A 15,504-nucleotide genomic window follows, 5' to 3' on the forward strand; every position below is an offset into this window, starting at 1 on the left:
TCCAGATGGGAAACGCTGCGGGGAGTGGGCTGTCCCACTGCGGTGCCACTGGGGATGCAATGGTCAGCAGGTGGCCCTGGGGACACGAGAAGCAGTAGGGGGGGTGTTGGGACACCGGGGGTTCTGCTCTATGCCCCGCTGTGTGAATGCTGCAGTGAGGCCGTGCTGTGTGCTGAGCACCAGCCAAGGAACAAATTATGTAAGGGCTGAAGTGCTGCAGTGAGTAACAGCGGGGCTCCGCCGCAGCACGGGCACCGCGTGGGTGCTGCCACTGCAGTGTGAGGGGTCCCCAAAATGCAGGACCCAGGGCTGTGGGCATTGATGTACACCATGGGAAGCTGCCCCCTCTGCCAATTGCGGGCTCAGGGCACACTGAGGGGTACCCCTGGCACAGTGCTCCCCCCCCCGAGTGTTTGTCCGTGGCCGCTGGCCCCAAAGGCAGCCCCATACAGGCACTGAGCACACGGAGCTCAGTGAGAGCAGCGAGGCAGCCCTGTCCCTTTAAAAATCTCCTGGAAGACAACGTTAAAAGGAAAAGAGAGGGGGAAAAAAAAAAAAAGGCGAAATCCAAAATAAATAAACGGCCACATCCGGATTTCCCCCCTGAGACACTAATAAAGGGTTTATGAGTTTGATACGAATTACCCTCCCTGGCCACTCGCAGCTGATCTTCTGGAAGGCATTAAGGCTGTGCTCCTCTCCCCATCCCACAGGACGCAGCGATGCTGGGGTACCCTGCAGCCCCTGGCCCCTCTGCTGCCCCACACCCATGTGCTGGCCCTGCTCCTGCCTGCACCTGGGTCACATCTACCATCAGGGTTGTGCCGTGTCCCCGCTCCCCATGCAGGCTCCAGCATCATGGACAGAGCTGCCCCGGGGACCCCGAAGCGCCCTGCACCCCAATGATGCCATCCCCTTCAGCCAGAGCACCCCACGTGCCCACCAGAGCATCCCAGCATGGCACATCTCGTGGGGACAGGGGTTCATCCTGGAGCATGAATGGATTTTGGGATGCGGCGATGGCCTCGTCGTGCTGTCGGAATTTGGGACACTAAATTGAAAGCAGGAACCGAGGCAGGAAAACAGCTGTTGGCCACAGCCCTGAGCGATTTCCTTTGGGTCAGAAGCTGGGCCCAGTGTGAAACCGGGCTCAGTGCTGGGGAGGAGAGCAGGGAAAAGAGCCCTTTCCCGCGCATCCAAGCCTGCGCTCTTGGTGCTGCCTTTCCAAAATGCCTCTTTCCCTTGCCTGCAGTGGCTGTGGCAATGCATTCAGAGTGCTCCTCTCCTTTGTCAGCTCCCAACACGTGCCCAAGAGCCTCCACACCCATCCCAGGTTTGCTGAGAGCCATGGAGCTCAATGGGGCAGCACACTAGGCTGGGAACAGGAGCAGGTCCTGGGGTCACCTTGTGCTAGGGGTCAGACAGAGCCATGTTCCCATGCACAGAGCAGAGCAGGTCCATCACACACCTTTGAGAGCCATTTCCTTCTGCTCGCTGCCATCCTTCAGGCCACCAAGTGGCCACCAACCACCAGTGCTCAGCCACCCATGGTGACCAGGTGCCCCAGAGCCCAATGGTGGCACGGTGGCTCTGTTGTGCCCGGCTGGGCAGAACGGCCCTCGGGAGCACGGGATCTGTGTTGCAGGAACCTCGGTATTCTTGGCCCCCCTCCAGCCGCTTCCCACCACACGCATTCATGTGCATGATTAGCGTTCTTGCATTCTTTGAATGCGGGCCAGATAATGAGTTCAAAACTTCATTAAAACATAATCTTTCCCTCGCCCTCCCCCCCCCCTCCTTCCCATGCACACGCACACACGTGTGCACACACACGCGTCCCAGAGCCACCTGGAGGCCCCCCCTGCCTGGGGACAGTGCTCACAGGGACCACCGGTGTCACACATGTGTTGGGGATCAGCAGGGACATTCTCTGGACTTGGCCTAATTAGCTGTAGCAGAGGGGGAGAGCAAAATCCAAACCATGTGCTTGAATTTAATACGAGCGCTTTCGTGCTGACCCGCTGGCCCCTCCACCCAAACGCATCGGGGCTCAGCAGGCTCTGCATCTTTAACAGCTCCCTGGGTCTCCCTGTAAGCCCCACAGCACATGGAGCAACTCTGGGCCTGGCTTGGGCTTTGTTTCCATCCCCGGGGTCCTACAGGGAAGGAAACAAACCCTGCAGCTGGAGGTACTGGAGGCTCTGGTAGGTGCAGGGTTTGCTCGTGGTGCTGCTCCTGGGCATGCTCCATTCCCCTGCCCCACACATGGAGTCATTGCAGAGAGAAGGATGGTGGGGCTCAGGCTCTGGGCACCTCCAAAGAGAAGGTGGGAGCCGGGCAAGGGCTAAATGTCATCAACCAAGCCGTGCTGGTGCAAGACCCAGGGCTGAAGGTGGGACCAGAGCCAAAGCAGTCAAAGCTCCTGGAGGAGGCACTGGGAGGGGGGCAACCAGCAGAATGTGGCTTTTCTTCGTGCAGGCAAGCCTCTCCACTGCAGTCCCCAAACCAGCAGCATCCTGGCAACTTGTAGAATCATCAAAACACGGAGGTTGGCAAAGACCACTAAGACCATCTTGTCCAGCTGCCGATCCATCCCCACCATGACAAACCATGAGGCTGGAAAAGAGCCCTAAGATCGTCAAGTCCAACCACTGATGCATCCCCGATGTGCCCACCGAAGACATGGCCAAGGAAGACACTTGTCCCTCAGACATACATGGTGACACTTTTCCACACAGTGATGCAGAGATGCACTCGCCCAGCACCAGCATCCCGCAGCCCTCAACCACCTCCAGCATCGCGTCGTGGCGGCACGGAGCGAGAGCGGAGTTCCCCATAGGACTGAAAGCCCTTTGGATGTGCTGGTGCTTTGATTACTTGACAGAGCATGTTTTTTAAATTATTCTTGTGTAAATATTTACGCATTTTTACAAGAACCATGTTGGGAGCAACAGGACATGGCCCAGGAAGGGACGAAGGGGAGCTGGATGGGCGTGGGACGGCCCCAGCCCTGCATCCATCCCCTGATCCCGAGGGCATGGAAAAGCGCTGATGCTGTTCAGAGCCACCCCCGGCGGCCCCGGCCCGCTCCCCGGGGCTGTGTTTTTGGGAAGGCCGAGGGTGAGCTCCCCCCTCCCTTCCCCCACCCGCAGATGGGATCCACAACGAGCCTGGCGTTTTCCGCCGAGCTCAGCAGAAATGAGCCCAGGAGGTCAGTGACCAGAGAAAGGGATGATCCATCATTAAATAAATTGTTTTCATTTCCCAGGATAAAGGGGAGGAAGGGGAGGGGGGGTGCTGGATTGGGACTGAAAATAAAATGAGCGAAATGCAGGAAAAGCCCCCCCTGCGTTCCCTGCACGAAGAGCCCCGCTCCTCCCGCTCAGCAGCCCCGCTCTCTCGCAGGGCTTTTACAGCCAATCCCTTAATGTGATTATAATAATTATTTCTTTACTAGCATTTTTTTTTTTTTTTATAAACAGCCTCTTTTGAAATTGCACCGGGGGAGCCAAGACTCCAGCTGAGCCCTGGCCCGCAGGAAGGAGTCGGGGCCGGGGGAGCGTGTGAACGTGCGCGTGTGCGTGCGAGCCAGCACGTGTGCAGAGCGCGGCCGTGCACCGGTGCCCATGCGGCAACCCGCGGTGCCCGTGCCCGGTGTGTGTGCACATCCCTGGGCTGTCAGCAAGGGCACGTGGTGCAGCGGCCACGCACATGTCAGCGCACACATGAGGGCACGTGTGTGTGCCGGGGAGCTGCCCCGCTCCCGAGCCTTCCTAAGGCTGTGACCCCCCAGCTCCCCGCGATAAGCATGCTGGTGTCGGCGCCCCATCGAGCCCCCACAACCCCTGCTCTGTGTGGTCCCTCCCCCCCCCCCAGCCCCAGGGCTGGGCTTTGAAATCTGTTGAAAGGAGACCGTTTTTGCCAAAATAAACAGCCTGTCATGTTAAATTACTCTCCCTTCCTCTCAAAGTCCCCTGGTTCCCTCTTCCCCCACCCCGATCCCGGCCTTTCTGCTGGGGGCCGTTCTGCTCCGGGCTGACTCCTGCTTCCCTGGGGCACACGGGAGGCAGCCGGGGCCGCTGGGAGCCGCTTGGCCTCCGCATGGCCTCCATCCTTGCTGCAGAAGCACAGCGGGAGGCTGGGGGCTGATGGTGGGCCCCCCAGCCCCACGCTGCAGCAGCAAGCGATGCAGAGCCGCTGGGTTCAGGCTGCGGGGCAGGGCAAGGCAGACCCTCTGTGTCCCGACCTCCTTATCCTCTGCCCACACCTCGCTCAGGTCCCCCAGAATTCACAGCCACTCCATTCCCTTTGTGGTGGAACAGCCACACTCCACGTCCCCACACTGGGAGCACAGAGCGGTGTAGGGGCGGCTGGGGAGCTGCTGAGCTGCTGCAGGGTGCTGCAGCCGGGAAGTGCCTTGCCATCTATCCCCACGCTGCTGGGTTTTTTCCTCTCTCTTGCTTGCCCTCCCCGACTTTTTTTTTTTCTTCTTCTTTCTTTCTTTTTTTTTTTCTTTCTCCTGTTTCTAATGGAGTGAAAATTCGTAGAACCATAAAATGCAGAGATGGAAAACGACCTATTACCTCATCCAGCCCAGCCCCTCTGCCAGCGCTGAGCCGTTCCCTGCGAGTGTCCCGGGTGACTCGTCTAGACCAAGCACGCACCGCTCCAATGGCCATTCCAGCACTTCCCCGAGGAGATTATTCCATGCTCTAACTGACCTTATGGTTAGGAAATTTTTCCTGATGGCTCAACTCAAGTGTTTCTGTGCTAAGCTGGAGCCTACTGCTTGCTCTGCCCTGTGCACCCATCCCTCTGTTAGCAGCAGGAGGCTGTGCTTCCCACCTGCAGGTCTAGAGCGGCCCTGGAAGGATTTCCATCTGTCTGCTGCTTCTTTGCTCTTGGGTCAAGTGCTTGAGGTCTTCCTCAGATGTGGGCCCTCAACCATGTCCTGTGTGGAGGAAATGGGCTGGGCTGGTGCTTGACCCAAGTCTTCATTTTGGAGCAGCAAGCATGAAGGCAAGCAACAGAAAGCAAGGGGCTGCAGCAAAATCCTCCGTGCCCAGAAGTGCCAAAGCCTTGGGCTCTGCTTTCTGCACAGCCAGGGTGGGATGAAGTTTGGACACATTGTTAGAGCCATGTGCTCATGGTATCACCTCCCACAGCGTGGAGGGTTGGGCTGGATCCAGCCTGCAAGTGCAGAGGGCTGGTGACTGCCCAAAGTCCCCGTGTCTGACATTTGGGGAGTTTGGCAGGAGGCTGTATGCAGGGAAGGTCATGACAGGGATTCAGGGGAGGCATTTTTTGATGCAGTTGCATTTGATTCCCAAACAACCTTTGATGTCAAAAATTTGCAGACTTGTTCTGGCCGGAGTTCCTCACTCTGTTTAGTGTTGGGGGTATCCTTCCTGTGTGCATTCCCCTTTGAATCGCTCTCTTGAGTGCTGACCCCCTGCATCCCTGCTGCTCCCAGGCATGCAATGCAGGCTGGAACAACAGCCAACCGCTCACCATCTGTGAGTGCTCCCAAGGGCTTTCCAGGTGGATTGCAGTAGGTGCTGCAGCACAAGCAGTCCTGCTCCTTCTGCACATCTCCATCTCACCTCTGGGCAGCCCTAGCTGCAGCCATATTCTGTAGCAGCCCATGAGTTCATGGACCCTATCAGCACTCTCCGCTGCATACCCCTGCCTAGGAAAGCCTCTCCTAAAGGATCCTGAGACACTTTGGGAATGTGGAGGATCTGTGCTCACTTTATAGAATCATAGAACGGTTGGGTTGGAAGGGACCTTACAGCCCACCAAGTTCCAACTCCATGCTGTGGGCTGGATGCCCCCCACCAGGTCAGACTCCCAGGGCCCCATCCAGCCCGGCCCTGAGCACCTGCAGGGATGGGACAGCCACACTTCTATGGGCAGCAACGTCAGGGCTGAGGTGCAGTCTCACCAGAGCCGAGTACAAGCGATGGTCATATCAAGACGCACGAGGCCAAGCGCACTGCAGGGCGGCAGAGGCAATGACAGCGCAGCTCCATCTCCAGCCGCTGCCCTGCCCTTGGCTCGCCCCGGCTCTCGCCCAGGTGCCACTCCTCAGCCGGGGTTCCCCCCGCCCAGCACTCGCTCCCTCCCCGCCCTCCCTCCCACGGAGCTCTGTGCTCACAGCTGTGCAGCCCCAGCCATGGCAGCGGGTGGGTGCCGCTGGCGCAGCTGCCTGGAGGTGGTCGCGTCCCGCCAGGGGCAGCGGGTGCAGCATTTCCAGCAAGCCGAGGACATCCTGCTGACCTTGCTGGAGCACGTCCACGCCGAAGAGCCCCGCTTCCTGGTGGACTACTCCAGGAACCTGGAAGCCTTCGAGTTTGTGCTGTGCGCCTCCGAGGATGCCGTCGTGGTGGAGGTGCCGCTGCGCATCGATGGGGATGCCCTGCAGGTGCGGCCGTGCCAGCCCACGGACACCGGGAGCATGGGACACGGGCACCTGGGTGCCTGCAGCCTCGAGGTGCCCCCTGCAGTGACTGGAGTGGGGGACTGGACCAGCATGGGCACCACGGGTGGGATGGAGCAGGTACGGTGCCTGGCACCGGGCAAAGTCCTGCAGCGCCTGAAAGAGCTCCTTGTGTCAGCCATTGTGCAGTGCCAGCGCTGCTCCCTCCTGAAGCCAGGTGCGTACTGCTCTCTCCATCTGCACTATCCCCGCCTCCCTCAGCTTCTAACACACTGTGCCCACACAGCTGCTCCTCCGTGCCAAAAACGACCCCAGTGTGGTTTGGAGATGGCATTTGCTAGGGAACCGCGGCCAAACCGCAGAACTGGGAAGGGCTGAATGGAGCGGGGTGGGAGGGCCCATGAATGCTGTGGTGCACACCCTCTCAGCCTGCAGGACCAGCTGTGGTGACCTCCTCACCTCCTCCTCGCTTGTCACCAGGTGACCTCAGTGCTGAAAATCTGAAGGAAGATGCCATGGAGCTGTCCCTGTTGGTGCGTGGTGGCTGGAGAACCATCCGCTTTGATGTGGTCCCGGTGGTCAGGAGGCTGCAGGAGACCCCAGGGCTGGATGGGAGGCAGCACGACCGCGGCTTCCCCGAGGGCACCATCCAAAAGGCCACCAGCGATGCTCACTTTGTCCCAGCCTCCAAACACTGCTGGAGGTGAGCAGCCCTGGCACGCAGCAGTGCCACAATGGTAGAGTTGTTCTAGAGCTTTGCATACAATTTGGGTGACTGACAGCAGAGCTGAGAAGGGCCAAGGTGGCATGTACCCTGCACCCAGCCACAAGGAGGGGCCGAGCATCCAGCTGGACCAGCCCAGGCTAATTTCAGGCTCACACCGGTTGTCTAACACAGGTGGGGCTGGTGTGTTGAGGAGCACAGCCCTGCTGCACCCCACCTATGTCCCTGCTGGGAGGGCAGGAGCTGCCCGCACCCTGCACATCCCCTGCTCAGCAGAGTTGAGACCAGGATGCTGCACGCCTGGAGTGAGCTGCTGCACCCTCTTTAGCCTCCCCAGCAGCTCACTGCTTCCTCCCCAGGCTCTCTACCCACCTCCCCATCCTGAAGCTTCTCTGGGCCGTGGACACACTGCAAGGACCCCGGCTAGACAGCATGCGCCTGCTGGAGCAGCTCCGCAGCCAAGACTGGAGGGAGGAGGACGGGAGGGATGGTCTCACCTTCAACCACCTGAAGGTAGGTCCTGCCAGAGGGAGGAACGTCCCAAAAACCCAGAGGGACCGAAGCCATGTGTGGAGTGGGATGGGCTATGCCAGCCGTGCCATGGGTTGTCCTGCACCCCGGTGCATCGGGAGGTGCCCATTTTTGGATCTGACGAGGCCCTGTCTCTCCACCCAACCTGTTTTTGGAACTTTGGGCCCCTGCCAAATGGTGACGCTGGTTGGGAAGGGGTTGTGCCGGGGACGGCTCCGCTGTCGCAATTGCAGCCCGCTCTGCCAGGGCGGAGGTGGAGAACACGGCCCCAGCCCAAAGCAACCCGAATCCAACAGGTTTTATTTCATGTCGTGTTCTTTGACGTTTAAGGGAAAAAAAAAAAAAAAGCCCGGTGCATGTTTATCCTTCACAAAGCACCTCCTGTGGGCTTCTGGAGAAATGCAGGCTGAGTGCAGGCTTTTGCTCAGGTTTTCTGCTTGGCTGGAGCCTCAAAACTCCTCTCTCACTGATGAGAGAGCAAAGGCAGCTGCCCCAGCACATCGCTGCTGTCACATGGATGTGATCAGCTCTGGGGCCCCAGCACGAGGGGCAGCTCTTTCCTGCATGCCTGGCTGGGCACATAGAGGTCGGTGCTGGGCTGTACCTGCCTCCTGTTGTGATGTGCTTCTGGAAGTCACGGACGGGCCCCTCCCCAGCACAGAGCTGAGGCAGCTGGAGCATGTTAATATTTCACACCTGTGGGGAGCCTGTGTGCATCCTTTCAGAGCTGCTCCCTAGCTGCCATCTCTTAAGGGAGCAAAGGAAAAGCTCCAGATGTGAACACGAGGACAGGCAGGTGTGATGCTGGGCTGAGCACCGGGCCTGGCTGCGGAATGGCCTTGGGGATGTGAAGGTGCATGGGCTTCCCCCAGGAATATCCTGCACTTCATTTTCCCCCTTTGTAGATGGTGCTGCTGTGGAGCACGGAGCTGTTTCCCTCTCCTGAGGATTGGCAGGACCTGGAGGGCTCTGTCTACAGGCTGCTGGTGGTCCTCCTGCGCTGCCTGGCCACACAGCGCCTGCCCCACTTCCTGCACCCGGAGCAGAACCTTTTCCAGGGGGATCCACACCACCTGGCCTCGCTCTACCCCAAGGTGGAGGCCTTTGCATGGGACCCTGCACGCTTCCTCCGCTTCCACTTTGGCCTCCCGACGCGTGCCGATGGCGTGCAGGCAGACCCAGCCCTCCGAGCCCTCCTGCAGCTCCCTGCCAAGGATGGGGCATACTGGGACACGGCCTATTTTGACATCCTGCTCAGCCAGGTAACTGGGAGGGAATGCTGAGACCCCTGGCTCTGCACTCAGCTGTTCTCACAGGCACGGGGCAGAGCTTCAGCAACACCTGAAATTGGCTGGGCAGCACAGGGTTCATCCCAAAACCTCCTGCCCTAAGCTATTACGTGCTGCCTGCCCTTCTGTAGCCTGAAGCAGTTGTGTGATGATGGCAGTGCTGCAGGGGGTCCGCTCCCTCACCACCCATGTCTCTGCTTAGCTGCAGGTGTACCGCATCCAGGATGCCACGCGCTGCTCAGCCATGTCCCAGCTCCTCACCAAGCTCCGCAGAGACATCCCACTGCAGGGCTGAGTGGGACTCACTGCCACTCCTGTGCTCACCATGGGGCGAGAGGAACCCAGGCTGTGGGGAACCCCAGGCTTTGTTGGGAAGCAAAGAAACCTTTCTGCTCCAAAGATTGGCAGGAACTAGCCCAGCTCTGCCTCTCTCCCCGTGCTGGGACTTCGCAGAGCTTCCCGCAGCTGCACCTTTCCTCTTGGATCTCGGCGAGTCCAGGCAAGCTGCAGGGCAGGGGAGCAGCATGGAGCTACGTGGCTTTATTCAGGAATGGTGGCACCGGGGAGCAGCACACGTCTGCAGCAGCAGATGGGTTGTGGTGACAGTGATGGAAAAGATGGGAGGGGAGGAGGGCTGCAGCTGGATCCTGCCTCCCTCCCCCCTGCCGAACACATTGGGCTGCTGAACCCCGGGGCCAGGCGGGATGGGGAGCAGGGCACTGGGAAAAGCAGGAAGGCTGTTGACCACCTCTGTGCCGTGTCCTGCCGATGTGCTGCTCCCTGTGGGCATTTGCTCACAGCTTGCTATGCTGGCAGTGCTGCAGGGCGTCTCGCAGGGCCCGCAGCAGGCGGTCCACGTTGTCCTGGGTTGCATTGTAGCCCATGAAGCCGATCCGCAGCACCTGGAGGAGAAGGGCAGGTTTCCCCTGCAGCACCCACCTTCCGGCCTCATGTGGGGCACACAACAAGCTGTATGGGCACACGTGTGAGAGTCCCAGTCTGTTCCTATTTAACCCTCATTTCCTCTCTGTCGTGATAAAGATACGTTACCCTACTAATTAATTATGTGTGCAGCTACTCAATTATGTGCAATTCTACGTGGCAAGGAGTGTTGCTGCACAGGCAGCAGGATGCACAGCCCTGTATCAATTTCGTGCTGCACTGCTGATGGCCACAGCCCTGTGTTGGCTTAGGGAAGGGGAGCACAATGCTCACCTTGCCTGCAGTGGAGCCTAGGCCCCCAGCGATCTCAATGCTGTGTTTATCCATCAGGAAGTCTGTGATCTCCTTCCAGTTGTAGCCTTCAGGCACCCTGATGGTGGTGACAGTGGGCAGCCGCGCCGCCTGGGGAGGAAAGGCACAGGGTTGGAGCCGCATCTCCTATCCGCTTCCCCAGATTGGGGTCCCTCTGCAGCACCAGGGAAGCTCTGAGCTGTGCAGGGCTGTGCCCAGATCCTGCTCTTACTTCCTCCTTCACGAAGAGCTCCAGCCCCAGATCCTGCAGCCCCTGGCACAGGCGGGTGCAGACAGCCCGGTGCTGCTCCCACGAGTTCTCCAGGCCCTGGCAGCACAGAATAGATGTCCCCTCCCTGAATGTCCCATGCCACCACCAACAGCTGGGCACCCTCTGCTCCTCAAACCCTGATGTAACACAGGCATGACCCAGCTCAGCTGTCCCTGTGCCCAGCTCACCTGCTCTGCCAGCATGGCCAAGGCCTCCCGCAGGCAGAAGATGCTGCTGATGGGCACCGTGTGGTGGTACCTGCAAAATTCAGAGGGCCCCAGGGCAGGTTCAGCCCCTGTGAGCCCCTCGGGCAGGCACATGGTTCTGTGAGGTGGGGAGAGGTGGGGAGCAATGGCAGAGCTCCACAATTCCTGGGGAGGGGACCTGGGCAGAGATGCAAATCTGGGACAAAGGGGCTGTTTTGGGAGTAAGGAGAAGAAATGCAAATGGAGCAAAGCAATTGGATAAGGTGGGGGGCTTTGGGGACAAGGGAGGATAGATTTAGGGTTAGGGTTAGTTATGTGGTGGGACAGCCACAGCCTCCTGTCTGGGTACAGCCTGCCCTCACATGCGTGGCTCGCCGTTGCAGCCCCAGTACTTTGCCAGATAGCCCATGTCCAGGTAGAAGGATGGGGGCCTCGTCTTCCTCCTCAGCATCTTCTCCCTGGCAGAACACAGGGCTTGAGTGCTGCCACGTGGAAGGGAAAGCCCTCTACCCACTGCTGTCCCTGGAGCATGGAGCCCAAAGCAAGCACTGGGTTGGCATTGCAGCCAGGGGATGTGGCCAAGGAGGAGGTCATGAAGCTACCTGTGCCCCCAGCTCTGCTGGGATGGGGCTGCCCTTACCTTGCTCGCTCACTGAATGAGATGGGAGAGCTGCCAGGGGGGGCACTGAGGACTTTCTGGGACCCCGTATACAGTACATCAATCCCTGCATGAGAGGGACCAAGGGATCTGAGCAGGACTCTGTGTCCCATTGCCAGTGGGAAACACAGGGCACACAGCACACATGCTGGTGTGGGGGCACACAGGGACCCCTGTGCCACACTAGCACTGCGGCTCTCACCCTGCTGGTCCATGAGGATGGGCGCTCCCCCGAGTGATGCCACTGCATCCACAAGCAGCAGGCAGCTGTGCCTGGAGGGAGACAGAACTCAAAACCACAGTTCCCTGCAGCCCAGCCCTGGTGGGGTCCCCAGGCACACTGACCGGTGGCACAGCTCGCCCAGACCCTCCAGCGGCTGCAGGACCCCCGTGGAGGACTCGCCATGGGTGATGAAGATCACTGAGGGTTTGTGCTGTGCCAGGCCCTAGTGGGAACAGCGAGGTGAGTGCCCATAGGGGGCTCAGTCCCGGCACCCCACGGGTGGCACACACCTCCTGAATGTCCTGCAGGGTGAAGTACTCGCCCAGAGGCTTCAGCAGCTCGTGGACCTTGGCTCCTGGGTGTGCAGAGGGATGGGGAGTTTTGGGCACGCATTATCGAGGGTCTGCCATAAACCACCCTGAGGTTGCCACCCCACAAAACCCGAGCTCTCTGCTGTTTCCCATCACCTGGGTGGGAGCAGCGGGCCCCCTGCTGCAGGGCTCACGCTGTCACCTCGCCCATAAGCAATCATACCCAGCCTCCTGGCGATGTCAGCTGCGCGCTGTCCCCAGATGCCGTTGACGCCCACCAGCACAGTGTCACTGCTCTCCAGCAGGTTGGTGAGGGCAGCCTCCATGGCGCAGTGCCCGCTGCCGCTGATGGCCAACGTGAGTCGGTTCTGTGTCTGGAAGGCATACTGGATGCCCGCCTTGATCTCATCCATCACCTGAGACGAGGACCAGCACCGCTGTCAGCCCGGTAATGCAGGAGGTGTGGGCAGACTGGCAGAGCCACTCACCTGCAGCACCTCGGGGTGCATGTGGCCCAGGATCTGCTGGCCACCGGCTGCCCGCACTCGGGGGGACACATTGCTGGGCCCCGGCCCCAGCAGCAGCCGGTGAGGCACGGCCAGCGGCCGCAGCAGCTCCCGAGGCGGGGAAACACGAGGTGCAGAAGCAGCCATGGCACAGCCAGCTGCACCGCGAGCCCGCAGGAGAGCAGCTGTGGATATTGGCAGCATTGCGGCACGGTGCATCCCCTGCCCACGGCTCCGCGGACACTGACCGCTGGACTCTGCCCCCGCCGCCTCCCATCCAGTTAATGTGCCACCAGCAGCACAGTGTGCTCAGCAGTGTCCTCTTGGGGTGGTCATGGGATGCAGTGCCTCACACAGGGCTCCGTCAGCCCTATCGGGGCCGTAGCGAGGAATGTTGTCACTGAGGATAAGGCTGAGGTTCTCAATGCCTTCTTTATGTCTGTCTTTAATAGTCAGGCCAGTAAAACTCAAGGTATTCAGCCCCCTGGGTGTGGGGAGCAGAACAAAACCCCACATTCAGAAGGAAACAGCAACCTGCTGCCTCACCTGGGCTGTACCAAGTCTGTGGGGCTGTTGGGACCCACCTGGGGTTGCTGAGAAAGCTGGTGCCAAGCAGCTGCCAAGCTGCTTTCCATCATCTTATCAGTGGTCCTGGTCAGCTGGGGAGGTCTCAGATGACTGGAAACTGCTAATGTGACACACACCTACAAGAAGGGTCTTAAGGAGGATCTGGGGATGTGTCACAGATGTGTCTGCCTGAACTCAGCGCCAGGGAAGGTTGAGGAGCAGATCATTGAGTGAGATCAGACGGCGTATGCAGGACAACTGGGGGATCAGGCCCAGCCAGCATGGCTTCATGACAGGCAGGTCCTGTCTAAACAACCTGATCTCCTATGAGCGGCTGACCCAGCTGGTGGATGAGGGAAAGGCTGTGGATGTAATCTACGTAGACTTCAGCAAAGCCTTTGGCTCTCTCCCACAGCATTCTCCTGGAGAAGCAACAGCAGTGACTGGGACAGGTACATGTGCTGTGGGGTAAAGAACTGGAGAGCTGGGCCCAGGGAGTGGTGGTGGATGGACTGAGATCCAGCTGGCAGCTGGTCATGAGTGGCATTCCAGGTGGTCATGACCAGGCAGCTGGTCATGGGTGGCGTTGGTCCTAGGAGCCGTGCTGTTCAATATCTTTATTGGTGATCTGGACGAGGGGATGGAGTGCACCCTCAGTAGGCTTGCAGAGGACACCAAATTGGGGGCAGCGTCCATCTGCCTGGGGGTAGGAAAGCCCTGCAGAGGGACCTGGACAGTTTGGATCACTGGGCTGAGGCCAGTGGGAGGAAGGTCAACAAGACCAAATGCCAGATCCTGCACTTTGGCCACAACGATGCAGGGCAATGCCACAGGCTTGGGGCAAAGTGGGTGGAAAGCTGCGGGGAGGAAAAACACCTGGGGCTGTTGGCTCAGGGGGGACCTCATTGCTCTCTGCCGCTCCCTGAGAGGAAGCTGTAGTGAGGGGAGGGGCTGGCCTCTGCTGTGGGTAACAGAAATGGGATGAGAGGTGATGGCCTCGAGTTGTACCAGGTTGGGTATTAGGAAACATTTCTTCTCAGAAAGAGCAGTGAGGCACTGGCACAGCTGCACAGGGAGGTGGGGTCACCGTCCCTGGAGGTGTCCGAGAAGAGGCTGGATGTCACGCTGAGGGACGTGGTCAGCCGTCACAGGTGCCGGTTGGTGGTTGGGCTGAGTGATATTATTGGTGGTTCCAACCTTAATTATTCTATGATCTTATGATTCTGTGGCACTCACGGGGCTGGGACAAGGGGTGCGCACGGCACCGAGTCCCGGCATCACCGCCCGGCACACGGCCTCTCCTGCCGGTCCCCGGGGAGCCCTCCGGCGCGGCTGCACACGGGACCGGGCGGGGGCCCGCAGCCCCCCCGGGTCAGGCAGCCGACAGGGCGGAGGCTCCGCGCACGGAGGGGGGGGGCGGTTGCCGTGGCGCCGGTTGCCGAGCGACGGTTGCCAGGCGCCCGTTGCCGAGGTGCCGGTTGCCGTGGTGATGCGGGTCCCGCCTCTCCCCGCGCCCTTGCGGCGGATCCGCAGCGCGGGGCCGGGGGTGGTGTTGGGGTGGGATGCGGTGACGTCACCGCCCCGGGCGGCGGCGGCCAATGGGAGCGCGGGGGTGAGGCGGGGCAGGGCGGGACCGCAGGGGCGGGGCCGACACCGCCCGCACCGGCATCGGCATCGGCAGCGGTACCGGTAGCGGCATCCCCACCGGCGCCGGCCCCATGCCGGTGCTGAGCGGCTGAGCGCAGCGCCCCGCCGCCCACGGGCACAGGTAGGGGCGGCGGCACCGGCACCGCGCGGGACCCCTTCGGGACGGGCTGCGGCCGCCGCCCCGTCGGGGCGCAGAGGAGCAGCGGGGGGCTGCGGGCTGCTGTCCGCCACCGTGCGGGCACGGGGAGGGGGGGACAGAGGGCACGGCGGGCACAGAGCCGCCGCGGCTTCCAGAAGCATCCGGCGGGGGGGGCGGGCGATGCCCCGGGGGCGGCAGGTGCGGGGCTGAGGGGCTCCTGCGCCGTCATCGTTACGCTTCGGGGCGAAACGGCGGCGGCCCCGGGAGGCGGCGGAGATCCGCGCGTGGCACCGCTGACCTTGGGGCGGCCGCCGCGACCCCGCGGACAGCGCTGGCGGCTTCGGACGGTGGGAGGGGGCGGCTGGCACGGAGCTCGGCCGCCCCTTTGTCCTCCTCCCCCGGCCCCGCGCTGCCCTCCATCTTGGCTGAGGTGGCACAGCGGTGGCCGCAGCTCCCCGCGGGCCCGCAGCCTTCGCATCACCACCTGCACGTTGGATTCGATCCGCGTTGCGGAGCTGCGGTGCCCCGACACCCGAGAGGGGCAGGGCGGGTGGCACAGAGCATGGCATGCAGCCGCCAGCCCTGAGTGCCCCCTCGGAGCTCAGGGATGGGCGATCCCAGCCCGCCTGCGCTGCATGCTGAAAACTGCACCGTCACGGCCCTTGTGCAAGGCTGGGTTGGGGACGCGAGATGGGTGTCCCAATGAATGTGACTGGGGACAATAGCCCTTCCGCAGGGTTTTTGGCCGGCCTGGGACAGG

At 60.8% G+C, this 15,504-nt stretch overlaps 3 protein-coding genes across 6 annotated transcripts in view; 2 read left to right on the forward strand and 1 right to left on the reverse strand.

Moving 5' to 3' along the window:
* Window positions 1–5,480: 5,480 nt before the first annotated feature.
* MAB21L4 (mab-21 like 4) lies at window positions 5,481–9,278 on the forward strand. Its single transcript, XM_042820899.1, has 6 exons — window positions 5,481–5,516; window positions 5,759–6,656; window positions 6,920–7,142; window positions 7,523–7,676; window positions 8,600–8,956; window positions 9,186–9,278. Exons 1-6 carry the CDS (start codon window positions 5,481–5,483, stop codon window positions 9,276–9,278), a joined length of 1,761 nt encoding a protein of 586 aa, XP_042676833.1.
* Window positions 9,279–9,508: 230 nt separating this feature from the next.
* On the reverse strand, window positions 9,509–12,643 carry AGXT (alanine--glyoxylate and serine--pyruvate aminotransferase). The gene is made up of 11 exons (XM_042820704.1): window positions 12,374–12,643; window positions 12,109–12,301; window positions 11,865–11,929; window positions 11,697–11,797; window positions 11,554–11,624; window positions 11,334–11,418; window positions 11,056–11,151; window positions 10,676–10,745; window positions 10,449–10,544; window positions 10,199–10,327; window positions 9,509–9,885 (listed from the first exon to the last, which is right to left on the reverse strand). Exons 1-11 carry the CDS (start codon window positions 12,608–12,610, stop codon window positions 9,778–9,780), a joined length of 1,251 nt encoding a protein of 416 aa, XP_042676638.1. The 5' UTR covers window positions 12,611–12,643; the 3' UTR covers window positions 9,509–9,777.
* KIF1A (kinesin family member 1A) overlaps window positions 12,120–15,504 on the forward strand; it is a 34,631-nt gene continuing 31,246 nt past the window's right edge. For all 4 annotated transcript variants that reach the window (XM_042820700.1, XM_042820702.1, XM_042820701.1 and 1 more), the window contains exon 1: window positions 12,120–12,333. The gene's annotated coding sequence lies outside the window, so the exon portion shown is untranslated. The remainder of the gene's footprint in view (window positions 12,334–15,504) is intronic.

Source organism: Centrocercus urophasianus, unplaced genomic scaffold (genome assembly GCF_019232065.1).
Source record: "Centrocercus urophasianus isolate 14NV4802_14NV808 unplaced genomic scaffold, USGS_Curo_1.0 seq_19, whole genome shotgun sequence".
In the NCBI taxonomy this organism is placed as follows: domain Eukaryota; kingdom Metazoa; phylum Chordata; class Aves; order Galliformes; family Phasianidae; genus Centrocercus; species Centrocercus urophasianus.

Excerpts from the sequence above, each read along its gene's own strand:
- MAB21L4 (XM_042820899.1), top strand. The coding sequence starts at position 5,481 with ATGCAGGCTGGAACAACAGCCAACCGCTCACCATCT. Across the intron at positions 7,143-7,522 it reads GCCTCCAAACACTGCTGGAG|GCTCTCTACCCACCTCCCCA; the intron begins GTGAGCAGCCCT and ends CTTCCTCCCCAG. Across the intron at positions 7,677-8,599 it reads TCACCTTCAACCACCTGAAG|ATGGTGCTGCTGTGGAGCAC; the intron begins GTAGGTCCTGCC and ends CCCCCTTTGTAG.
- AGXT (XM_042820704.1), bottom strand. The coding sequence starts at position 12,610 with ATGCACCGTGCCGCAATGCTGCCAATATCCACAGCTGCTCTCCTGCGG. Across the intron at positions 11,930-12,108 it reads TGACATCGCCAGGAGGCTGG|GAGCCAAGGTCCACGAGCTG; the intron begins GTATGATTGCTT and ends CTGCACACCCAG. Across the intron at positions 10,545-10,675 it reads TGGCCATGCTGGCAGAGCAG|GGCCTGGAGAACTCGTGGGA; the intron begins GTGAGCTGGGCA and ends CTGTGCTGCCAG.